The 27,897-nt window shown below is 32.4% G+C and overlaps 1 protein-coding gene across 1 annotated transcript; it reads left to right on the top strand.

Moving 5' to 3' along the window:
* The first annotated feature begins 96 nt into the window (after positions 1 to 96).
* On the top strand, positions 97 to 27,219 carry LOC148623064 (lon protease homolog, mitochondrial-like). The gene is made up of 22 exons (XM_088573562.1): positions 97 to 653; positions 1,189 to 1,277; positions 5,375 to 5,494; positions 6,289 to 6,353; positions 6,836 to 7,101; positions 7,462 to 7,523; positions 8,331 to 8,398; positions 10,317 to 10,378; positions 11,103 to 11,186; positions 12,133 to 12,264; positions 13,082 to 13,170; positions 13,535 to 13,673; positions 14,515 to 14,637; positions 15,069 to 15,124; positions 16,215 to 16,302; positions 16,848 to 16,970; positions 17,674 to 17,790; positions 19,220 to 19,360; positions 19,761 to 19,926; positions 20,835 to 21,046; positions 21,283 to 21,447; positions 24,777 to 27,219. The coding sequence occupies exons 1-22, from the start codon at positions 120 to 122 to the stop codon at positions 24,927 to 24,929; spliced, it is 3,054 nt and encodes a 1,017-aa protein (XP_088429688.1). The 5' UTR covers positions 97 to 119; the 3' UTR covers positions 24,930 to 27,219.
* Positions 27,220 to 27,897: the final 678 nt, after the last annotated feature.

The following is a 27,897-nucleotide window of genomic DNA, read 5'->3' as shown; positions in this document are numbered from 1 at the left end:
GACGATTTGAAAAAAAGAGGATGGCCCTAATACGTATTGCAAAGTTGTTCAATTACCGGAAAACAGCCAGTCATCCGTTGAGTTTTAAAATCGCCCCAACCGGAAGCTTAATTTTGATCATGGCGACTTTGGTTCGACTTTTCGGCACGTGTGTTACAAAACAGGTTAAATTCCCACTCTGTCTTTTTGCACATAGAAATCAAGGGCACAAGACGTATAGAACATGCTTGGCTTACCATTCATCTTGTTCTGAAGGTTATCAAGGGTGCACGAAGGGCAAAACTGATCAAAACAAGTCATTGCATCATTCTCATTCCTTGAACTTCAGAAGTTGTTCTTACAACATTTTACGCCAAGTAAATGAAAGAAGTTTATATTTACCTAGGAGGACTGTTGGTAGCTGTAATCAAGCTCTTTCAAGAAATTCAGTTGTACAAGTCAGGTATTGCAGTAGCAGTAGTAATGGAAGTGATGATTCTGAAGTTGGGGATGGTATACCCCCAGATGCTACAGCAACTGTCCCAGTTGAAGAAACAATTGCATCTTCAAATTCAATGCTGGCTCCGCTTGGTGTTCCAGATTTTTTTCCAAATGTGCCTGTTCTTGCCATTCATCGGAACATAGTGTTTCCAGGATTTCGTAAAGTTATTACTGTGAGTGACTGACCTAGCTTAAGTCTTAATTTCCCCTGACCCTACTTTCACAGTTCTCTAAATAATTATCTGTAGGGATCTGGGTGGTTTTGAAAGCTGGTAAACAATGGCAATATACTATCTATAATCCTCCATTGTCTAGAAGATTTTACACTTACCCTTCAAATTATTTAGAGACTTGTGATGCATTTTTGTTTTACTACATTTACAGTATGAATTAATGTTAAGTTAGGTAGTTGTATTTTGAGATTCCAGTTTTGTAATAAGGACTTAAATAGGAACTTTGATTAGTATGTGCCATATGTACATGTGGCAATTTTTTTTCAGTAAGACTTTCTTCTTTGGCCATCTTACTCATTGAAGATCAATCAAATGGTTAAAACAGTCAATAACAATACACAATCATGTTTAAAAATACATTGAATGATGATGCATGAGGTTCTAATAAATAAACTCGGTATTTGAGCTGTTTTTAAACTACATGTACATCTACATGCAATAATGAATTTACTCATGAGTAAATGATATTTTTCAGGTAACTGATAAAGAGTTGATGAGGCTACTTATGAGAAAATGTAGTTTAAGGCAGCCTTATGCAGGTGTATTTTTAAAGAAAAATGACAGGTAAGTCTCCTAAGAAAATTCCTTTATTATATGCCTTTCAAAGAAGGGTCATGTTGTCATAGTAATGTCCACCGTATGTCAGTCTGTCGTGATAACATTTCACACAATCGCTAGAGAACTCCTTGTTCAGTAAACTTCAATCTTTTCCCAGTTGTTTGTTATGATGTCTTAAAGTCTGTTTACATTTGGAGAAAATTCAATTTTTAGCTCACCTGGCCAAAGGCCAAGTGAGCTTATGCCATCACTTGGTGTCTGCCGTCGACGTCATCGTGGACAAATTTAAAAAAATCTTCTCCTTCTGAAACTGCTGGACTGACAGGTTTTAAACTTGGCATGATTGTTCCTTAGGGTGTTCTGCACAAAATGACCGTTGGAATTTTTGAGCCATGAAAAAAACATGGCAGCTGTTACTAAAAATAGAACATAGGGGTCAGATTGCAGTTTTTTGCAAATAACTCAAAAACCGTTGCCTTTAGCAAATTTCTGGTAGGGTAAAATTGTTCAGCATCATGAGATGGACCTATGCCAAAATTTTCAAAACGATTGGTCAACTGATGTAGGAGTTACGGCCCCTGAAACAGTTTTTTTTTGCATTTTTTGCATGTGCAACTTTGAAAATCTTCTCAAGATCCATTGCACAGAATTCAATGAATGTTGGCATTATGTTCCTTAGGATATCCCACACAAAATGACTGTTGGGATTGTTGATTCATAAAAAAAACTTTGCCGCCGTTACTAAAAATAGAACATAGGGGTCAGATGGCAGTTTTTTTGCAAATAACTTAAAAATGTTGCTTTTAGCAAATTTCTGGCTGGGTAATATTGTTTAGCATCATGAGACGGACCTATGCCAAAATTTTCAAAACGATTGGTCAATTGATGTAGGAGTTATTCTCTGAAATAGTTTTTTTTGTATTTTCGCATGTGCAGCTTTGAAAATCTTCTTCTCAGAATCCATTGCACAAAATTCAATGAAAGTTAGCATATATGTTCCTTAGGGTCTCCCACACAAATTGACTGTTGGGATCGTTGATTCATGGCCACCATTACTAAAAATAGAACATAGGGGTCAGATGGCAGTTTTTGCAAATAACTCAAAAACCGTTGCCTTTACCAAATTTCTGGCATGGGTAAAATTGTTAAGCGTCATGAGAAGAACCTAAGAACCTATGCCGAAATTTTCAAAACCATTCATTGACTAATGTAGGAGTTACGACCCCTGAAACAGTTTTTTGTTTTGAAACCATTTAAGATCATTCAGTGAAGATAAGCATAATAGTTCTTTTGTGTATTGTGCTTGCAACGACTGTTATGATTTTAATCCGTGAATAGATATGGCTGCCTACACTAAAAATGGAATTGAAATGTTCCTAATGATAAGTCCTATCAAAGTTTTCTTGAGTCAAAATTGTTGGACAACTTCTTGTTTAATTTATTGCCCTCGAAAGGCAAAATTCAATCAGGTGAGCGATTCAGGCTCCTGGGAGTCTCTTGTTTATGTTATTTCTTTCAAAAATCTTCTCCTCTGACACTACTTGACCAATTTGAACTATACTTGTTATGAATGTTCCTTGGGGTATCCTGCATGGAACTGATGTGGGGATTTTTGATCCGTCGAAAAACATGGCTGCGGTTTCTAAAAATAGAACATAGGGATCAGCCAAAAGTTTTTCGCATATATTTCCAAAACGGTTAGGTTAGGCCCAATTCTGACTGAGTAAAAGTGTTCAGCATGATGAGATCTATCTGCGGTCAAATTTTCATTTTAATCTGTTCAGCTATGTTGGTATATAAGTGTTTCTTGGGGTATCCTGCATAGAATTGAAATGAGTTTTTTTTTATCCATCGAAAAACATGGCCACTGTTACTAAAAATAGAACAGGGGTAAGACAGTAGTTTTTCGCATGTATATCCAAAACCGTTAGATTTAGCCAAATTCTTTCAATAGCTGAAATGATCCTTATTTTTAGGACTACAGAAGTCTTCAGGCACAAAATATGTCAGACGCCTTGTTATAAGAGTTATTGCCCTAGACAGGGGAAAATGACAGGTTTTTTTTTTTTTACAGTTTTCAGACAATGTCTTGAAAACTATGATAGATTTAGACTTTCATTTACTGAAATGATCCTTATGATAAGTCCTGTCAAAGTTTTCTTGAGTCAAAATTGTTGGACAACTCTTGTTTAATTTATCGCACTTGAAAGGTGATTCAGGCTCCTGGGAGCCTCTTGTTATTGTAATTTTTTTTCACATTGCATTGTAATGTGATGCCCCCTTGTTCAATAAACTTCAAACATAACACAATAGTTTGTTACATGCATGACTGTCTAAAGACCTGTATACTTTTTGGAGAATATTTAATGTATAGTATTGGAGTTATGAGACTTTATTTGAAAAAAATGGGGAGAGTCAAGATTTACATTACAGTTTGAAGGTGCAAATGTATGTTTATGATTTAGTGAAATTTCTAATTTTCTTCTTCCAGTAGTTGAATTTTTTTCATATTTTTAATTAATATTTTTTCAAATGTTGCATGGTACATGTAACTAAATAACCCTTTGTAATATCATCTTCAACTTCAGATGATCATTCGTTGTAATGGTCTGTATACTCTTTGGAAAAAAAATCAAATTTTAGTTTCAGAGTTATTTTTACATGATTATTTTTTACATGTCACACTAAGATATTGAGAACCCTGTGTTCAGTTCACTTCTTATATCAGTCTAATGGTTTATTTTTTTTGGAGAAAATTTGATTTTCATTTTCAGAGTTACAGGATTTTTCCATATATTTTATGGGATATTTATTTCACTGTTACTTGAAGACAAAAATCCTAATTTGCTATTAGTGATTAGTTTACATGTATGAATACTGCATAGTGCAGGCAAACTAAAAATTAGGTTGTCATTAAGCTTTAATGCATTTGGAAAAAGACGCATGAAATTTGGTTGTCCTTTGGGCAAGTATAAGTGTACTTTAGTTATTTTACTTGTCCCAGGCAATAGGACAGTCTGTGACATTAGACCCTGCAGTCTACAAAGTGATGAACAAATAATTAGAAAAATAATTTTAACAAAAAGGAAACGGTTGAAAATATTCAATATTCTGTGAAGTTGTGGTAGAAAAGACTGTGGAAATGAAAATTTGTCGAAGAGACAAAAATTATACCAGACTGAACAAAAAACAACCATTAGCAATGAATTACCCTGTATTCTGCCTGCAAGTCTCCCCTGAATTACCCACACCTGTAGTCTGCCTTCAAAGTCTTCCCTGAATTACCCTCACCAGTAGTCTGCCTTCAAAGTCTTCCCTGAATTACCCACACCTGTAGTCTGCCTTCAAGTCTCCCCTGAATTACCCACTCCTGTAGTCTGCCTTCAAGTCTTCCCGAAACAATTATACTGGTTCAGTGACATGGGCATCACACTATACAGTAAAGGGTATTCTTTTCAGCTGCCTCACAGTATTTCAGGTTTATAAAGTAGTCCAACAAAATAATGTGTCACCAATTGGAAATTAGCAAATATTTTACTTCATGTATCACAATTAAATGCACAATGAAATACAAGAACCAAAATTGCCTGTTCTAAAGTAAATAAAGATGGCATCATATGATATTACAGACAGACCATCGAGTCATAATGATAACAGTGCTTTACCTGAGAAGGTCTTGTTAGATTTCAGTGCTCACCTTTAGCCACTTGCCCAAAGCCAAGGGCAAGTAAAAATTGATTGGGATTAGTGAAACAATGTGTACTTTTTCTTGTTTCGGGCTAGTTGAATCCTATACAGTCCTCTTTTATTCAGGCTAGTCATTGAGAAATGCAAAGGAAAGGACTGAGATTTCAGCTGTAAGTGTAATCATTGATTTTTCCTCAAAGATACATATATATTGGTGTAAAAAATATACACCTTTACAGCAAAACTGAATTTCGCATGAAAATGAGGATTGTATATGGTAATAAATTGCACCCAAGTTATATAATATAGTTGTGCAGTATGAAATTTTATCCTTTGTCTAAAACATTGAAGAAAGAAGTTTCTGCCATGAACCACGCTTAATGTAGTTTAAGTTGGTTATGTTTCAATTTTTTCAGCAATGTATCTGATGTTGTAGAGAGTTTAGATGAGATATACAATGTGGGAATGTTTGTACAGATAGTCAGTATACAGGATGCTGTTGATAAGATGATTCTGGTTGTACAAGGGGTGAGAAGGTATGTTGAAAGAGATTGCTTTGGACACTTTTATCTCAGACTTCCTGAATATTGTCTGTCTATTATTCTGACTACTAATTTTTTTACAGCACTGGCTTCTGGAAAAAAAACAGATATGTCCAAGTGTCTGGTACATATTTATTTTGGCAATGTCCCAAGGGCATAGTGTTCCTTAATTGACTGACAACATATTTTTACTTTTTTTGCTACATTATGATGTGGAAGGTGCCTAATCTATAACTAAAATATTGAAATATTATTCAATTTTTGCACAGTGTTTATATATGAATTGATGGTGTGAGTCTTCTGTTTTGGACAAATATGACAATATTATATTATTCTACCTCTTTTTCAGCAGTATATGTCATCTTAAGTTTATACTTTGGGTAATTTGTAAATCACACATTCTGTAGTGTTTTAACTTGTCTAGGGTTATAATATTCAAGATATTAATGTGGTGACACACATTTGAAATTGACACAAGTCCAGACATCTTATTGGTCTTATTCAATGAAGCAGAAAAAAAAATAATCAAGTCTGCTGGTTGAAATGTCTGATGTGTCAGCCAGTTTTAACAAGTTTGATTTGATACTTTTCTATCATATTTATTAATTTTCAGGATATATTTAGGTATTTCCTCTAAGTATCATATTGTTGAAAGTTTAGCCACGAAAATTATGGTTGATATGATTAGATAATGTACTATATCATGATTTGATGTATTTATATTTATGTGATTGTTATACACATATATAAGGTATTTTCTGTTCAGAATTTGTTTTTTTTTATTCTAGAATTAAAATAAACAATATCTTACCAGAAGATGCTGGTGAAGAAATGCCTCTGGTGACCAAAACAGGTACCTTTAATGACTATAGACACTTAGTCCTGTTAAAATCTTGGTCTAAACTATGTATATACACACATAAAAAAGTGGATTTTTTACTGCATATATTAAAACCTTGTCCCTTGCCAAAATAAATACACACTATATACTGTATGTGCTGTTTCACTGTTCACATTTTGCAAGTTTGTGTCTACTGATCATACTTAGCCTTTACAGTTGGTTCTGACTTCCAACTATCTTAACAACATACCTATACATTTTGTACATGATATATACAAGGTATGTTTAATATAGATCATTGATATCAGTACAATTTTTATGTACATCTGTATTGAAAGGCCGAACAATTTTAGCAACTGTAATATCTTCCAACTCTTCTTGGTTATACTTGCTTACAACTTTTGTTTATACATGTAAACAAATTTGAGTATTGATACAATTTTTTTGTTATTTTAAATTTGTACTGTATCCAGGTATTAAATGTCATTTTTAAGATGATGCTAGTAAAAAGAAAAGAAGGAAAAGACGGAGAAATAATGGGACTGACAATAATGATAATGCCAAAGATGAAACAGCACCAATACAACCGATTGAAGTGTCAGAGGAATTAGTTGAGGTCCCAGCTCCCCATACTCCTCCTCCTATTGGTACAGAAGATATACCAATCAAAGTGGTAACGTCCAATGAAAAACCTAGAGTTTTAATGGTAGAGACTGAAAATATCAAGGAATTTCAAGGACCTTATGATACTAAAATTAAGGTTGGTATTTAGTAAAAACAATTTGATTCTAGTGAATTCAGATAAACATTTTAAATTAGGTGTAATTTGCAGTATTAATATCTTAGTTTTAAAAAAAAAAATTGTTTTGTCGGTTTAACTGATAACATATGTCAACAAGTTAAATGAAGTATTTCCGACTCCAAATAACAAAGATACCAAAAATTGTTAATAGTCTTTTTCTGTTAAAATTCTTAACATGTTCTTTTTCTTTATTAGAGATTTAAATATACACTCTAAAGGTCATCTATAGATTTGCATGGAAGAAAGTTGACCATGGCATGTAAAGAAACATTTTGGTATAATAAGAGTCTATCATATAAATGATTTGTTATTTTGCAGGCATTAACGCAAGAAGTTGTAAAAACTATACAAGAAATTGTTGTTATGAATACTTTATACAGGTAAATAAATGAAATGTTATTGAACCTGATTTATTTATCATTGTTTTGTTTAATATTAAATATTAAGCAGTTCCATTTGAAATATCACTATTCTCAGTTTAGTAAATGTGTTCAAAATACAAAAAAATACCAGTTTTATGTATTGTAAATTTTGATATGCTGTACACTTGTTTCAAGGAGTAATCTCTCATCAGCAGCATTAAAATCAAATACGTAGGAAGATCATAATCAGAAAATTAGTTGTATATAAGAAGTAAACATAACCAAATATATTGGAAGAAAAAGCCAAATCCATCACCGAAAGGTTCTACCACATGCAATGCAAGGAATAAAGCCTCAGTGTTGTACATAAGTTTACATTTGGAATACTGCAAGATTTCATAAATAGGGTAGATAAAATATGAGACATCAAACAGTTTAAAGTATGCTGGCAATTGTGCCACACATGAGAATCATGTGGTTTGCACCATATGATTATCATATAAATCAAGCAATTATGATAATCATATGATTTGGTTTACATATGATAATCATATGTTTTCACAAACATGATTGTCATATGTTTTCTAGCCAAAATTAACATGTGAGAATCGTATGATAATCATATGACTATCATATGTTAGATATCATATTATTTTCATATGACTATCATATGAATCGAGCACCATATGATTATCATATGTGGCACATTTGGCTGAGTAGGTGTAGCTGGAGTAGAAAGAGTTTGTTTCTTCTATATTTTATTTTTTTTAGTACATGAATAAATAATACCATATAATCATAATGATGTGTGCTGTTTTTTTGTAGAGAACAGTTAATGTTGATTCTCCAGAAAGGCACAGTAATAGATAACCCTATATTTATGTGTGATTTAGGTAAATATAAAAAAATTGACTTTTAGAAATGTAATACTCATGGGTCTTGTTATTGTCCAATAGTCCATAACACTGCATATTTACACAAATAACTGATTTTTTTTATTATCCTGAATCCAAAGTTAAACTCAATAACTATTTTCTATAGTCAACATTAGGTTATATTTGCTCACACTAGGTACAATATAACAAGAATGGATATGTTGAGTATGTCAAAAGAGACAACAACCCCACCAGGATGAAAAATGCAAGCTCATGGCCACTCATGGGTCTTCAAAGAATGACGAGGAAACTCTCAAACCACAGGGCAGGCTGCCGCTGGCCCCAAAATAACATTTACACTGGTACAGTGAAATAGTTGCCTTTATATACTGTGATGTTATTTCTATTTGATTTATCTTTACTGAATGATGTGATATTACCTTGTGATTTATCAAAACAGAATGATATGATAGGACCTTGTGTGAATTGTCTTAGTTCTATGTGATTTATCCTTACTGAATGATGTGATATGACCCTGTGTGAATTGTCTTACTTCCATGTGATTTATCCTTACTGAATGATGTGAAAGACCTTATGTGAATTGTCTTATTTTTATGTGATTTATCCTTACTGAATGATATGATAGAATAGGGCAAAACATAGACATTGTCATTACAGTGTGAATATGAGGATATAGAGAACCCTGTTACTCCTCCTTTACACCACTGAATGAAACTTTTACAGAATCTTTATTACATGTTCCCATTGTGCAACTCCTTTCTATATTTTGATCCAAATCAATTTGCGAGTTTCACAAAGCATAACATGGATTTGTCATTTGTGAATATATATGGGGACCCATCTGTTCTTTTACTCCTCCTACGCTGCTGTATGGAATTGAATGAAACTCTCTTAATTTAGGTTTTGATCGAAATCAGTGTACATGTACATCTGATGCAAAAGGTGCATGTTAAAAAAAGGAGGGTGTCAAGTGAGTGAGCATTGCTCAGTTTTTTTATACCTCTCTCAGGGTTCTCATTAGGATTTTTACATGGTGAGTCCTGGGACACTTTTTGGAAAGGTGAGTCCCACCCTTTTTCCTGGTTTAGAACCAGATTTAGTGCCATATATAATGTGTATTTAGTTACATGTAACTTCATTTATAATACTAATGGTTTTGAAACTTTCCTTTGAAGAAAGACTACAATCATTGTTGACTCGTGTTGAAATTGATACATGTACCAACATTGTAATAACAGGTCATTTTAAAGAACCCTCAAATTTTGGCTAATGTGGAAACAAAAAAACTAAAATATTGTTGGTCATGCACCTCACACTACAGTTATGGCTTCGTAGCCAGTTCATGATCATGTGAATTCTGGTCTTGAGACCTCATAAATTGTTGATTTATATGTATGGCTTCAATTTTTTTTTCTCATTGAATATACATTGTATTTTAATACATGTACATGTTCATTGAAATAGAAGTTAAAAAACTTCATTGAAGACACTTTTGATACTTCAGTACATATAATTAATCTTTTCCTTTTAATATGAAGACAAAAAATGTTTCCACAAAATGTAGCAACTTTCCTTTCCTCAAATAATTCGAAATTGGACTTGAAACATTAGGTTTAATCTAATTGGCTTCTGTCTAATCTCAAGCTGTTACCCCAGGCAGTGCAATTACCATTACTGTGTAAAAATCTATCATCTAGACTTACCCCACTGTGACTAGGTCTAATTCTGATGCAGTATGGGGCCCCACTTGCAAAGCGGGTTTTTTTTTGTCATCATACCACATTTCCTCGATAATAATGACACCTGTGATTTCCATGGGAATAATCAAATACAAGATTTCTTGGGCTGGAAGTGCCAAAGGATTAATGTTAATATGTTCAGCAATATTAATCACATTATGGTCATTTTCTTGTAGCTGCACAGTTATTGGCATCAGCAGAAAGTTATGAACAACAAAAAATAGTTGAAGAAATTGATGTAAGTTGTCTACAGAATTATATTATTGATTTTCACACAGACTGATTGAAAGAATTGTCTTTTTTTGTCACAAACATAAAATTACCTTAACAATTATTTTTTATTGGCAAGTTGAACTTGTCCTTTGTTTTTTAATAATAATTTATCAAGTGGTGGAATACTGAAATATGTTCCCCATTGTCTGTAATTAATTAACTCAATCTTGTCAGACATTATCATCATGTCAAATCCTTCAGGGATTAAAACAATATTGGTAATAGTTTCATTCTTGCCTTTCTGATTATTCATGTTTATTTAGTCTTTGTAGAAAAAATAAGATGTGTAAAATAATCAAATATAACAAGATTTACATGTGTAAATGTGTACAACATCATTCCCTGCATGATATATTTCTACTTTGATATGAAAAAATAACTGAATTGACCATGGGTAGGTATAACTGAATTGGCCTTAGGTAGGTATATTGGGTAATACATTATTAGAACTTTGTAGGACGTCATATTAGAATTATTGACATAAAACATTATTGGTGCATGTACAGATTTGGAGTTAGGAGGGGGCATGTGCCATTTATTACAATCCAGCTGAAAGTTTCCCATTCAATATGGAAATTTTTACAGACTTTGCTAAGTATGGCCCATTGTGGTTCTTATTACATAAAAGATGGTGCATTCTGAACATTTTAATCCCAATCACTACATATACTTTTATAAATATATTACAGATTGCTGAAAGACTATATACAACTTTAGAATTACTGAAGAAGGAATATAATGTGTGTAAGATGCAGAAAGATTTACAAAAAGAGGTTGGTTACTGTTGCCTTGCTACATTATCTTATTAACAAGATTATTTTTGTAATCTTTAGCGGTCTGTAGTTTTGAATAGTCTCATACAACAATAGGAGCAAGATGACTTTAATGAGGAAAGAAAACATGATTTAGTAGAATTAATGGAAACAGACACCTTGGCTGCAAAATGGCTATTCTCATCATTTAGCTTGGAGGATAGGAGATATTTCCCCTGTAATGTACCATTTTTTTTATTAGAACTGAGTTGTCCTCTTAATTTCAACTACATGTAGTAGAAATAATATTAAGACAAATTTTACATATTAGATATGTACCTGTGTTTCCTTCAGAAGAGTATAGTCTTACTTTTAATTTTAGTATGTCTGTTTCATTCCGATGTACCCTTATTGAACAACTTGTATACTACTGTTATAAGAGTATTCAAGGGAACCAAGATTCTAGAGTGGAAATCAAGAGAATGTAATCCAGGGACATTGACCAAATATGGAAATCAGACAAACACATCAAAGAACATAAACTAACTAAAATCTTACATACAAAGTAACGAAAGTAAATGACACTAAAAACTGGGAGCATGGACCAGGTGCACTGGTAGGGTAAGTTTCCTCTTATTCTCTGGGAACACCCGCCGAGTTGCTCATAAAAAGTCAGGTACAGGGTAGACGAAAGAGGAAAGTAATTAATGTACACATTCATATTTTTTTAAAATATAAGACCAACTTCTAGATAGTATTTAATTAACAAGAATAAATAGTTAAGGAATTATATATACCCCTTTTATATTCATGTATTTATGAAGTTATATATACTCCTCTTATATTCATGTATAGCTTTATAGAATACTTATTTACACAGAAAAAATAACAGAGAAGGATGTTTTTTTCTATCATATGTAATATTTGTATATATTTTTTACGCCAATAAATAAATGTATAATTTTAGGTTGAGGAAAAAATACAGAAACAACATAGAGAGTATATATTACGAGAACAACTTAAGATTATAAAAAAGGAACTTGGTATTGAAAAAGATGATAAAGATGCCATTGAAGAAAAATTTAAGAATAGAATTAAGGTAAATATGTAAAGGTGAAAAGACAGGTATTAAAATAGAGAATTAGATTTGGTGTTTACTTGACTTTACATTGAAAAGATTTTATGCCCCAATGACTAACAGGGGAATGACTTAAATTTACCCCTCTCCATCTGTCAGTCCATCCAGGCGTACATGGTTTATCTGGTTATTTTCTTCCATAGCGTTTCAGCTGCAGCTCGAAAATTTTGTAGGATGTTTATACACGTGTGCAGGGCCAAAGGATTTTGATTTTAGTAATACTTTGTGTAGTGATAAATGTAGTGGGACTAAAATTTCAATATTCTATCAGGGTTTATCTGTAATTGTGTGCAGACACTTGGTCTTCATACATTCACTGAAATATAGATGGTGGATCTTCATAATATTTTATTATTACCACAAAAGTGAGTTTGGTAATGATTTTAGGGATAATGGCTCCAACGATTTAGGAATTAGGGACTAAATACAAGCATTTTATAAAACCTAATTTTATAACTTAAGTAAAAGTGTATGAATCTGTATCAAATTGTATCACAAGGTTCCATACCTTGAATCTAAAACTAAGAATGAATTGCTTATTTCTTAAGTCTTATAGCAAATTTTGAATATTTTTCTACTGTTAGTCTGATCAGAAACTTATGTAGTGTATTAATCATTTAACCACTATCCATATTAAGAGTTGTATCAAGCTTGAATGTTGTTTTTAAGTTTATCAACTGTTCTTGATTCAACCTCTACATTTGTATCAAGCTGCACCATGTGAAGTGTTAGATATATTTAAGTCTTTTTTATTTTTTACTTTATTCTCTTTTTTCAGGATCTTGTAATTCCAAAACATGTTAAAGAAGTAATTGATGAAGAAACCAATAAACTAGGATTTCTTGACCAACACTCTTCTGAATTTAAGTAAGTACACTTTCATGCAAATTTATAGAAAGAATAAATCAAGGGAACCAACATTCTAGCTGAAATAAAAAGATAAGGAAGTTTGCAAGAAGATAATTAAGATAAGAAAGTGTAAAAATTCTATTTGATCCATTATAATGAATGCAAGATAAAAAAAAATTGAAGTGTCATTTCTGGTAATTTGTTGTGTTAAGAATTTTTGCATTTATTTTCTTTAGGGATAAATGTAAGTCTGATTTGATAAAGCAACTTTTGAAGAACCACAACAATTAACTTTCTTTAAAGATGGTCATCATAATACATTGTATTGCACCATTTAAATGATGAGGTAAATGTGAAAAACATAATCTGTTTACTTCCTCAGTGTAACTAGAAATTACCTTGATTGGTTAACCAGCTTACCATGGGGTAAATATAGTGAAGAAAACCTTGAGATAGAGAGGGCTAAAGAGGTCTTAGAGGAGGACCATTATGGCATGGAAGATGTTAAGAATAGAATTCTGGTTGGTTTAATTAGAATCACATTAAATTATTGTCATTCGTCATATTCATGAAAATTCCTGCCTGCATTTTTCAGTCCGGTTTCAGATATCTGTAATGATCAAAGGCAAAGTTATTTGTCAGATAAGCACCCTTAAAGTAGAACTTCTTTCATTTTTAATTGAATTTCAAATTTTGTGCAATATTGTTAAAACCAGTCATTGTGTCCATCATGAACTGTATGTCCCTATGCTTAAGTGTGTCAAAAATTAATATGTGTCCTGATCTACCAAAAGTGAAGTTCAGTTTGCCACTGTTGTATAATGCTGCACTTCACAAAGCTCTTTATATCAGTGATGCAGAATGGAAATTTTAGTAATAGATTTGTTAGTGGAGGGAATTCTTAGGTATTGGGTAAAATACTTTTGCAAGATTACTTGCACCATTTCTCCCTCTTTTCAGGTTCCTCTCTACTTCCTCTTTATGGTATGATTTAATTTGACAGATGGGGTTGAGTGGGGTATTATTTGCACAATGTAGTATGCAATATTTTGTTCATTTTGTCATTAAAATGCATGTTTTAAAATTCATTTCCTAAATAATTATGTGTGACCTACTTTGGTGGGAAGACATAGTTTTTGTACTGTCCATCTGTCTGTCTGTCACACTTTAGTAAGCACAACTCCTACTGCACCAAATTTCATGTAACTTTGTAGGTAGTAAGGATATATGTAGTTGTGCATATTTAGTAGAATTTATAATCCACTGGTTTTGTGCGAGTTAATAACCCGTTGCACATGGGAACGGGGGAGACATACATTTTTGAAAACTATAACAAACTATAATTTTATATATTTTTTGCAGGAATTTATAGCAGTTAGTCAACTTAAAAAATCAACACAGGGAAAAATACTCTGTTTTTATGGTCCTCCAGGTGTTGGTAAGACAAGTATAGCCAGGTCTATAGCGAAAGCCTTGAATAGAGAAGTAAGTTTACATTTTAAATGGAGATGTAGAGGAAATGTTTGTGAGACAACTATGACATTGTTAAGTAGACTTACTAATAGAACCATGTTAAAACAATCAATGGAAAAAAAGATGTAATGTTGAAACAGTTGTTGATGTACTTCATATGTAAGTTTAACCTTGTTACTGTATTATCTTCAAAAAAGGGACATGACAACAACAAAACCTTAATTTTACTTTATGTCACATGAACATGTATATCATAAAAGTTTTTGATTTTATGTTTAAAAAAAATCGTTGTGATGCCTGGCTTGATATCACCACTAAGGTAAAATATTAAACATCTGGGTAGATATGGGCACTACCGTTGAAGATTGATACCCCTTTGGGTTGTGATCTAATTTAATTTTGTCTGATGTAAAGTATCAAATCTGTATTTTTTCTTTTAACAGTATTACAGATTTAGTGTTGGAGGTATGACAGATGTGGCAGAAATTAAAGGACATAGGTATATATTATATTAAAGGACATAGGTATATATTATATTGAAGGACATAGGTATATATTATATTGAAGGACGTAGGTATATATTATATTAAAGGACATAGGTATATATTATATTGAAGGACATATGTATATATTATATTGAAGTGTTTATTGTATGGCCACAAACAAATTGGGGTTGTATATTGGTATGGTGCTGTCAGCGTCGTCATTGTGGTTCGTAGACACTTGGTTTTCGCACAATAAATTAAGTGTTGGTTGATCTTTATAACAAGGTTAACAAGGTTCCTAACTACAAAAGGAAGATTGGTTTTGCTGACAGGGTTTGTAGCCCTGTTTTAGAATTTTGGACCAAAAGGGGTCTAAATCAAGCATTTCATAGAATTCAACTATTAAACTCCAGTAAAACAATAGGAATGACTATGATATTGTTCAGAAATATTCTATATCACAATGGTCAGACTTGGATATATTTTGCGGTTAAAGACTTGAACTTTTCAGAAATTAGGGGCCAAAAAAGGGGTCAGAAAGATGCATTTTTCTGATGTCCAGACAATTACTTCACTATTAGTGAATGAATATCTTTGAATTAGTATTATAAGGTGCTATACCACCAAAGGAAAACTGGGATTGATTTTGGGGGTATAGACTTGAGCCAAGACAGAATATTAGGGATTGTAAAGGGGCTAGAAACACTTATTATTTTTCTATGATTTCTGGACTGTAACTTGAGTGAAAGGGAATGAATCGCTTTGAAATTGTACCACATGGTGCCATATCCCCACAGGAAGTTTAGGATTGATTTTGCAGGTTTTAACTTGTTTAGGAATTATGGCCAAAAAGTGACCACTTGGTTCTGGTCAAATTTTTATCCTTTAACAAATATTTAATCTAATCAAAATTCAAAGCTGTGTCAAGTTCGAATGGTGTGCCCATACTTGTCCCAACTATTCAGGGTTCAACCTCTGCTGTTGTATCAAGCTGCACCCTGAAAAGCATTTTATTTTTTAAGATATGGTTTTAATTTTTTGTAATGTGTTAGTCAAGTTAGGGTGTAATGTCAGTATAAACCCACTTTTATGTACTATTTTCAGGAGAACATATGTAGGAGCTATGCCTGGTAAAATGATTCAATGCTTGAAGAAAACTAAAACAGAAAACCCACTGGTTCTTATAGATGAGGTGTGTACTGACAAATTACCTTGATAATAATGTTAGAAATTCTATATCATATTTAGTCTATTATTGTAAATATTTTGACATATTTGTAATTCCAGTAGGTATTATTGTATTTCAATATTTTTACCAGGAATGGCTGAGGATAATACAAGAATAATTGTAGACATAGCAATAACTTATAATTGCATTTTGGTACAAAATTTCAAAAATCACATTAGTTCAAATTTACAATACTGCTTTCTGGAATATATTTTCCCCATCGTATCAACCAATTACCTATATTAATAGCACAATGTATTTTTCATACCTGGCCATGCAAAGTGGTGAGGTATTATGGGATGCTTACATTATCTACCCTGTATCAAACATGATCAGATGGAGCAATGCTGTGCATATAGTCATCATTTTCTGAAAGGTTTATATATTATAGATATTTATTTATTATTTCAACAGCAAAGACAATGTACAGACATAGACACATCTACAAGTTGGATGAATAATAAAGACCAATTTTCCTGTTATCGTTAATAGGTCATGTTGTATTACAGGTAGATAAGATAGGTAAAGGTTACCAAGGAGATCCAGCATCAGCCCTTTTAGAGCTGTTAGATCCAGAACAGAATGCTAACTTCCTTGATCATTATCTAGATGTACCAATTGATTGTTCTAAAGTAAGTTATCTGTATTAGATAACACAGACTTATATATTTTTAAATTATTTGTCAAATGCTACAAGTGGAAAAATGAATTAGCAACAAGTCGATGACCGCATTTGTGACCCAAAATAACAGAGTAATGAGTTTGTCAGTTTCGTTCAACTGTGTGGACACTTTGAAATTGTCTAGATCTAAGTAAAAAAAAATATTGGTTTGTTTAGTACGTGTTAATGAACTTCACAAGTTTTACACGAGTTATGAGACTCTGAAGTTTTTATATTTTTAATCATAAAATACATTTGACTGTAAATTGATGTCTCAGAATGTGACAAAACTGGTCCTAAGTTATGATGTCACAACACATCATTTTCTGTAATGACATCATAACTTAAGACTTACTATAAACATATTGATTCTGTCAAGTGAACTTATCCATGGATATTAATTTTTACTGTTTCCAAAAATATCCACCAAGAAAATAAGTGCAAAAATTTCTACGTTTACAGTATTTTACATTAACAATTTTTTTTGTGAAATTGACTATTGAGTATGAGTATTAATGTGAAGAAGTAAAACAAAATTATGACATGAAGTGTTTTGATATTTTGTTCAGGTATGACGACATAAAGTGTTTGATATTTTGTTCAGGTATTACGACATAAAGTGTTTGATATTTTGTTCAGGTATTACGACATAAAGTGTTTGATATTTTGTTCAGGTATTATTTATTTGTACTGCTAATATAACGGAAACAATACCAGAGCCTCTGAAAGATAGAATGGAAATGATTGATGTTTCAGGATATGTTGCTGAAGAAAAATTAGCCATCGCACAGGTAGCATATGAATATTCTTTTATCAGTTCTCTTTCAATATATTATCACCACACTACTGAGTAAACCAACATGTATATAGATTGTAAAGCTACATAACAAATAAAGCATGTTATTACATATTTAACTGTCTGTCAAGACAATTGAAGATAAATTTAGTTTCTCGTTCCACTTAGTTCTAAAAAATTTTGTCTGCTTTTTCTCTTTAAATTTATAATTAGCTCACCTGGCCAAAGGCCATGTGAGCTATTGCCATCACTTGGGGTCCGTCGTCATCATCGTCCGTCGTCGTCGTTAACAATTATACAAAAGTCTTCTCCTCTGAAACTACTTGACTAATTAGAACCAAACTTGGTATGAATGTTCCTTGGGGTATCCTGCATAGAACTGATGTGGGGATTTTTGATTTGTCGAAAGACATTGCCGCCGTTACTAAAAATAGAACATAGGGGTAGTTTTTCACATATATCTCCTAAACCATTAGGTTTAGGGGAATTCTGACATAGGTAAAACTGTTTAGCATGATGAGATCTATCTGTGGTTAAATTTTGGTTGTAATCTATTAAGCCATGTTGGAGTTATTGCCCTTTTTCAATGATTTTTGCTATTTTTAATGTTATTTCTTTCCAAAATCTTCTCCTCTGACACTACTTGACCAATTGAAACCAAACTTGGTATGAATGTTCCTTGGGGTATACTGCATAGAACTGTTGTGGGGATTTTTGGCTGCCGTTACTAAAATAGAACATAGGGGTCAGACAGTAGTTTTTCACATATATCTCCTGAACCGTTAGGTTTATCCAAATTCTTTCAGTAGCTGAAATGATCTATATTATTAGGACTACAAAATTCTTTAGACTCCTTGTAAGAGTTATTGCCCTTGAAAGGGAAAAATTGACATTATCTTGAAAACTATGATAGATTAAAAGAAACTTTCAATTGTTGAAAAGGTCTTGTGATAGTCATACCAAAGACTTCTTTAGTCAAAATTGTTGGATAACTTCTTGTTTAATTTATTGCCTTTGATAGACAAAATTCAACAAGGTGAGCGATTCAGGCTCCTGGGAGCCTCTTGTTTTTTTAGTCTTGTTTTAGTTCTTAAAGAATTGTTTTATCTCCTGAAGGATTCACTTCAACCATGTAGTACTTTCTATCCCCAGAAGGATTATCACATCAACCATGTAGTTCTTTCTATCCCCTGAAGGATTATCACTTCAACCATGTCGTACTTTCTATGAGGAATAAACATGTTTCACAGTATTCTATAAAATAAACTGTAAATTAAGTAGTTAAAATTCCCCTCAACCATTGAACTTTTGCAACCGTGACAAAAAAAAAAAAAAGCTAAATTTTAGCAAATTGTTGTATGACTCCTGATAATTGAACATTTTTCGTATGTTGATCTTAACAAATCAGATATTTTCTTTTTCAGAAATATTTAGTTCCACAGGCTCAGGAGCACACTGGTATCAGTAGTGAAGGAGTTATAATAACTGATGATGCCATGAATACATTGATAAAACAGTACTGTCGTGAAAGTGGTGTCCGTAACTTACAAAAACAAGTAGAAAAGGTTCAATAAACTTTGTATTACTCATAATAAACACATGTACTATTTTTTGTTGAAATGTTTGTTTTTTTGTTTTTATTTTAAAGTGATTTTGCATAGGTATTACCATGTCTTTATGGTCAAAAAGTTTTTACATTCTAAGGTTAGGAGAATTAATATCTTTCCTTGAATTACTTAAGTTACAAAGTTTTTACATTCTAAGGTTGGGAGAATTCGCATTTATCCTTGAATTACTGAAGTTACAAAGTTTTTACATTCTAAGGTTAGAAGAATTAACATCTAACATTGAATTACTAAAGTTACGAAGTGTTTATACTCTACGGTAAGGATAATTAATTTCAAGTTTAAATTACAAAATTGCTTTTAATTGTTTAACTTTATAATCATACAATATTGTTAATAGATATATAGGAAAGCTGCATTAAAAATGGTAAAAGAAAGCAAAGAGAAGATAGAAGTGTCAAATGATAATTTAATGGATTATGTAGGAAAGCCTCTGTTTACTAAGGAAAGGATGTATGACCAAACACCTCCTGGTGTTGTCACAGGACTGGCTTGGACTGCAATGGGTATGATTTTTCTTTAACATGCCAATGTTTGTCCCTTAACAATTCTAGTTAAACATTTTCTTGAGTTTAACATGACAGTGATTTCATGTTTAGTAGACAGCTTTGTTAAGTTATATCAGAGGGAAGGACTTATGTCTACATCAGATGGGAGTACTTTATTTGTGAGCTTGCCCAAAGTGTTTCTAGTTAGGTATGCAGTGACCTCATGAGTTGTTTGTATTGTTCCTATATAATTTCTGCCTGTCCTCAGTTTATGAATAAAAAGTTAAAGATGATTTGAAGCAAATGGGAATATACCTAGCACAACAAAACCTGCAAGCCCCTTGTTCACTGAACAAATATTGATGTATAAAGCAAAATACATGATAAAATCTGTTTAACTTGTTGTACCAGCATGAGCGCCTCTGGTCCAAGGGCAGATGAATCTGTTTAACTTGTTGCACCAGCATGAGGGCTTATGGTCCAAGGGCAGATAAATCTTATAACTTGTTGTACCAGCATGAGGGCCTCTGGTCCAAGGGCAGATAAATCTTATAACTTGCTGTACCAGCATGAGGGCCTCTGGTCCAAGGGCAGATAAATCTGTTTAACTTGTACCAGCATGAGGGCCTCTGGTCCAAGGGCAGATAAATCTGTTTAACTTGCTGTACCAGCATGAGGGCCTCTGGTCCAAGGGCAAATATTGATGGAAGGTCATTCAGCATGTGATACAGATTTGACACTTTATCTTATACTAAAATAGATGAGTATTTAGTCATAAAAACTGTGAGAAATGATAGGGATTTCCAAGTAAGGTATGATAAAGGTGTGTTGTCATAATGTTTGATACAGGTCATTTAAGGCTGAATCAGATATTCAGAACTGTTGTTTTTCACCACACAATAGATTACCTTTCTTTATATTATCAGGTGGTGCCACTCTGTATATAGAGACTGTATTAAAGAAAGCATTTGACCCAACATCAACAGATCCTGGTTCTTTAGAGACAACTGGTAACCTTGGTACTGTAATGAAAGAGAGTATACAGCTATCATATACCTTTTCTAAATCTTTTCTGGCTGCCATGGAAACAGATAATAGCTTCTTACAAAAAGCACATCTACATTTACATGTACCTGAGGTAAGACAGGTTCTAGTGACTCTTACCATTCTTTTTCGTTGTTGTTGTTGTTTTTTTTTTTTTGGCTTGCTTGAGATATTCCTCCATGCGAATATCGGATTTCATTGTGAAAAGGGTTTTAAGTGGCTTTGTTTAGAATTCTAGTCCTCAAGAATGTAAAAGTATAGTGTTAAAGTACATGTATTTACATATTTTTCACCATTTAAGGAATTTCCTTAGTATATGACTTGTTTCAGGGGGCTACACCTAAAGATGGACCAAGTGCTGGTTGTACCATAGTAACAGCAATATTGTCCTTAGCAACAGGGAAACCATGCCGTCAGAATGTTGCTATGACTGGTGAACTCTCTTTAACTGGCAAAGTTTTACCTGTTGGTGGGATAAAAGAAAAGACAATAGCTGTAAGTCACATATTAACCAGTTCCTATTTTAAAAGAATATAAGCAACATTGGTTGATGTGTTTTTCAAACACCAGTTTCTTTATAGTATTGATTAATTCTGGGATTCAGGTTCAAGAAAAACATTAAAAATCCTAAACTTTTTAATTACAGTGACTTTCCTACAACTGACACTCTTCTGTTATCAATCTGCTGAACATTACAATAGAATGAACAAAGCTACTGGGACGTTTAAACTGACCATTTGCTATTGTAAGAGTTGATGAATAGGTAGCCACTCACCCATGAAAATTTACCTGGACTGGTGTAAAGCAGCCAAAACTCTCTTATGTTTCACATCACATGGAATTTTTCTGCTTATGAATATTACTGAGTTGTTTTGGGGGAATTTTGAGCTTTTCAGCTTTAAACCAACAGGTGTTTAAGTGAATAGCAAATGAAAAACAATAAACTTCTTATAGTAGAATCGTTCCATTTCAAATTTGACTCCATTGAATACTTTAACTACTTCCAATTCTTACAGAATTCTTATAAATTTCTTGCATGTTTTCATTATGCTGTGTTAATAATATACATGTATAGATAGTTCTGATAAAAGTTAATGCACTTAATCCAATGAAAATCTTTCTAATAAAACCGTCAAAACAAAGCTGTAAATCCTAGCACTTCATCATGAAAAAAATTAAAAATGAAAATGAAACTAACAAATTTGATCTATATAATTCCTGTTATATCATTGCTGTAATACCAATGAAAATAACAATACAAGTTTTAATTTTTTTTTAAAAATTATACTACATCCCAAAGTACATATTATGTTAATGAAAGTCATTATACTTTAATAATGCACTAAATCCCAAACTATTATATTTTAATGAAAGTCATTGCACTTACGACTTCTATGCTGTGTGGTTAAGATAAAAAATAAATATTTTATTTTGTACTATTCCAAATCATGTTTTCCAACCTTGTCAACAAAATGCAAAACAAATTTTAATAATTAAATTAGAACTCTTGCCAATGAAATATAGAACAACATAGGTAGCTTCTTCAGATTACAAGGAGCTGGCTATGAAAACATTCAAGGTAAGTTTTCATAAAGGCTAGAAACCACTAATTCCACTTCCCATAGGCTTCTATGCTAATTTCACAATATTCAATGGCTTCTCTGGACTTTACCTTAACTTTAACCTACAGAGGACTATATATCAGCATGATTCTACATATGCCAGCTCACAATCCTCAAAATGGCATGTGGGTTTAGCAGACTTGCAATGCAGTACTGGTAACCGGAGGTGAAGGGTCTATAAATAGCATGGGAAATCCCAGTGTTTTCACGAGATAGGGGTATATTTAGAAACCATTATGGGGATTAGGCTTCACATCACAAGAAGCAAAATGCACCTATGAAATATACAAACATGTTTTTCCTTTCAGAAACTGTTTAAATTTTTTAAAATAAGATGAGAACTTTTTTCACAGCACTATGAGGAACAGGGGTAATTTCTGTGTAGGACTATTTTTGTGTACGTTCCAAATGCTCATTGGTTGAATTGGTGTTCTGTAACCTAAAGAGTCACTTTCTGTCTTAGAAAAAATAAATAACTTTACAAGTATCTCCCTATACATATACTGAATGCATTTGCAATGTTTCAGTGAAATGTGACAAGCACTTTTTTAAATATTTGATTTTTAAATATAGGGTAACCAAGTTGTGCAAGCAAAAAAGTGACAATATTCTACCATACTTAAATGCATTAAATATTTGCAAAGAACTTTTTCAGACTTTTCAAATAAAAAAAATCAATCAATTTTTTTTTAACAATATTAATAAAGAGATAGCCTTTAAAAGTAATCATTTTCTGAAAAATTGGTCTATTTTTGAAAATTTATGTCTGACATGCCTTCCCCTTTTTCTTGATCACATGTCAAATACCCTAAATGTTTAAATTTTCACAAAAGGTGATATCCTTGGCTTTAAATTTGTAAATACAGTGTTTTCACATTAAAACATGACCAGTAAAGGGCACCTAAAGCAAAGAAAGTACTCAAGAATGGATTTTCCATGTTGCCATAAGGAAATGCTTATATGTCCTTAACTGCAGTAATGAAAGTGAGTTTTTCCTCATTTCTAACCAAATTTTTGCTCAAATCTACACAAAACTTGATTTCAAGTGCTTATTACCACCATATTGAGGTAAATATAGCCATCAAAGTTTAATATTTGATATTTTTTATACACTTTTTACAAGATAGGACATAAAAATCAGCCAAAAAGACCAGTTTTCCATAATTTGGACCTATAACTTAAAAAAATGCATATTTTGAAGGACTTTTGTAGTGTATTCCTCTTATGGCAAAGTTTACAAGATCTTCAAGTAGTTTAAAGCTATTCCAAGTAACCTTTCATTTTGCCATGGCTTCAGCTTCAGGCTAGAAACCACTAATTCCATTTCCCATAGGCTTCTATGCTAATTTCACAATATTCAATGGCTTCTCTGGACTTTACCTTAACTTTAACCTACAGAGGACTATATATCAGCATGATTCTACATATGCCAGCTTACAATCCTGAGAATGGCATGTGGGGTTAGCAGACTTGCAGTGCAGTACTGGTCACTGGAAGTGAAGGGTCTATAAATAGCATGGGAAATCCCAGTGTTTTCACAAGATAGGGGTATATTTAGAAACCATTATGGAGATAGGCTTCACATCACAAGAAGCAAAATGCACCTATGAAATATACAGAAATGTTTTTCCTTTCAGAAACTGTTTAAAGTTTTTAAATAAGATGAGAACTTTTTTCACAGCATTATGAGGAACAGGGGTAATTTCTGCGTAGGACTATTTTTACGTACGTTCCAAATGCTCATTGGTTGAATTGGTGTTCTGTAACCTAAACTCCTTCAATAACAACTGGTCAGTTTAAATGTCCCAAAATCTAAGTCAATCAATTGTATGGTTCAGCAGATTGATAACAAAAGTGTGTCATGGTTGTAGGGAAGTCACTGTAAAATTATCATGAATTTTGAGTTTATGTTCTGATACAACTTACAAAAAAATTAATAAACTCAGAGGTACATGTACATGTATATGGAATAGGCTTACATATATAGCTTTACATTGGAAATACTGGACTTCTCAAATTTTTATCAACATCTTATGTGTCTACCATTGATAATATTTTTAACATACATTTTTTAATACATGCATTTTTGAGGCAAAGAGATCCTTATTGCTTAAAATTGACAACATATTTATGTATTGTTCAGGCCAAGAGAGCAGGAATAAACTGTGTCATTTTACCAGAAGATGTTCTTGTATTTTACAGGCCAAGAGAGCAGGAATAAACTGTATCATTTTACCAGAAGATAATAGAAAAGACTATTCAGATCTGCCTGAGTTTATCACTGATGGTTTAGAGGTCCACTTTGTGGAAAATTATCAGCAGGTATATGACATTGTGTTTTCAACAGGGTCATGACGAGAGATCATTACTTTTGTACTAAATATACTCAGTATATGTCATTGTTATCATGTTGTTATAGCAATCAACCCAATGATAGCTGATATCAGATGTCACATGACCAGGATTCAGCCAGTCCTCAGTGTTTTATCAGTATGATGGAGGAATGTTATGATCGTAAACATCCATGGGACCTAGGTGGACATAAAGGTGGGACTTGGAAGATGTCATTAATTTTTTATTATTATTTTATTACAATAATCTTTTGAAATATTTACACATACCTACAGAACAAAGCTACTACTACTTACTTTGTAATTATAACCATGCATGTAAATGGTTGTAGATTAAAAAAAAAGTGATTCTGCTGTTCTTGTTTTACATTGGAATTTTTATTGATCTATGAAGCAAAACAAAAAGTAAAAAACAGATTGGATTTGATTTAATTATTATAGGAATATTGATTATTGTACTGTTTAGGTATTATGTGCTTAACTTCCAATCAAAATAAATCTGCAATTTTATATAATTTTGTGTTTAAATTCAGCCAAATTAGCATACCTGCCAACTTGCACGATTTAATCTTGTTTTCATGATTTTGACCATTGTTCCACAAACACGATTTTTCAAGTCATTCAATTTGACCTAAAACCTGATTTTGTCAACATTACCTAAAAATTCCAAAATCAAACCCGTAAATTTGTGTTTCAATCTCATTTCTTTAATTAGAAGAGTCATAAATCTGACAAAAGGTGTTTATTGCTGTCTAAACAGTAAGGGTACGTTTTTTGACAGGTAATAATTTCCGAGGAGCAATCAGCTAATCAGGGTTTGACAATAAGAAAATGAATCTCGATTGGATGTGCAACTATTTTATGAACGTCCAAACATCAAGAAATTTTCTAAAGACTAATTTCTACTCCACAATTAATTTGACAATACTGTCATTTTAACAGGTCTCAATTTTGTAGTAAACAAATTTTAAAACTGTCATTGTTTATGCAAAGTGAGTTACCTCCCATGTAGTCTTCACATTTCCTGTAATTTCAACAGTGCAGTATTTTTCCCAAAACATTTGTTGGCAACAGTTAAAAAGAAATACTATTCCTTTTAAATAGTGATGATTTTGGAAATTCAGAAGGAAGATTTTGGAATATTTATTACATTTCATCATATATTGTATCTCATGGTATGCATTTAATGAAAAAATAAGATTGTCCAAGTTTCTTACAAACTACTCCCTTGAACTTACATAGAATCATATTGTCACATCATACGAGTTAGGCTTGTTTTGGTCATAAAAACTACCTATGCTTTAAGAGTAATCAAGGGAACCAAGGTTGTAGCGGTAATCAAAAGAATGTTATCCAGGGACAAAGACCAAACATGGAAAATCGACATACACAACAAAGAACATGAAGTAACTAAAATTATACATACAAAGTAGCAAAAGCAAATGAGCAACTTGGACTCCACTAAAAACTGGGAGCATGGACCAGGTGCACTGGTAGTGTAAGCGTCCTCTGCTTTTCAAGAAACACCAACCGAGTTGCTCATTAAGTCAAGTTTGGGGTAGACAAAAGACGAAAGGAAAACTATGACACATTGAACAATTCAGTGATTAATGATCCACGAGTTCATGATGACGACTTAAAACTTCTGTAGTGATGACTTCAATCTTGTAGCAACATAACCCTGCTCCAGAAGCCTATTTGTTTGAATTCTAGTGCGATACAAAAAAAAATCTGCGTAGTTTCGGCAAGCTCTGGCATAACGTATGAGTTATGATTCTTCAAGTTCAAAACTTGAAGACTAACTCCCCTTTAATTGACCATAAAGGAAAGAAGGGAATATGGACTCAATGTATTTTCAAATAGTAGAAATCATTTTCAATGTAAATAAAAGTTTTCTCATTTATTTTTTTTTTAAATTTGATAAAACTTAAGAATTTTAATTAGGTTTTGAGGAATCCAACACAAAAAGGGGGGCCTTACAAACTTCAATCTATTATAGGGCATGCACATGTTTAACTGAAAAAGTCCCTTTAATGCTATAGTGATTGTCTCATTCATGCATTACTACACTGAAACCCATGCGGTATGCAAGAAATGTCTGGAAAATGTCGGTTCACGCATTGTCCCGTATTAAAACTCGCATGGGGATTTTCAGAAGTTGGCAGATATGAATTAGACATTATTTTAGATATTTATTTTCGTTGTTATATAAATTATTTATGTAATTTGTCATTTTTGTTATTTAACCAAGTGAGAAGAAAAATAAAAGTGGCGTTAGCTTTAATTTATACCAACTGGAATGTGGCTAATCCGATACTTTGTTTTCTTCTGTTTAATTTATGTAGCTGTTTGATTTGAATAATTGGATAAGTTGTAGTTGCTCATGTCTTGTAAAAAAGAGAAGAAAAGTAGTTTCATAGTAAAATGGGTCATACTAAATAATATAAATATTGTTGTGTCATTTCATATAATGTCTGGTCAAGTCTCTGCATGCCTATAGTAGATATTTATTGCAAACCTTGTCAAAATAGTTTTTATATAGGTTGTGATAACCAGCAGGTATTATTATACTTTTGAATAAAGTGACCCAGTGTAGAATGTGATAATGCTATTTTATTTCTTTTATGAAAATAAAAATCTACACCTCTGTGTACATGTCAGAGAGCAGATTTCAATGTAAATTTTGATGTACATTTTTTTGCTTTGTGAACATATTCTTGGTAAAATATTAGCTTATAGATATTAGATCCTTCAATCTCAGTTTCCGCTATATAGATGACGTATTATTTTTAAACAATCCTAATTTTGGGGATTTGATACATCGCATCTACTCAAAAGAACTCGAGATAAAGGATACTACAGACACTGTGAAGTCAGCCTCATATCTTGACCTACACTTGGAAATAGATGGTAAAGGAAAACTATAGACCAAATTTGACAACAAACGTGATGACTTTTAATTCAGAATTGTC

Source organism: Perna viridis, chromosome 3 (assembly GCF_037379345.1).
Source record: "Perna viridis isolate PV_CMFRI_1.1 ecotype Kerala chromosome 3, ASM3737934v1, whole genome shotgun sequence".
In the NCBI taxonomy this organism is placed as follows: Eukaryota; Metazoa; Mollusca; class Bivalvia; order Mytilida; family Mytilidae; genus Perna; species Perna viridis.
This window is presented reverse-complemented; position numbering and strand designations above follow the sequence as displayed.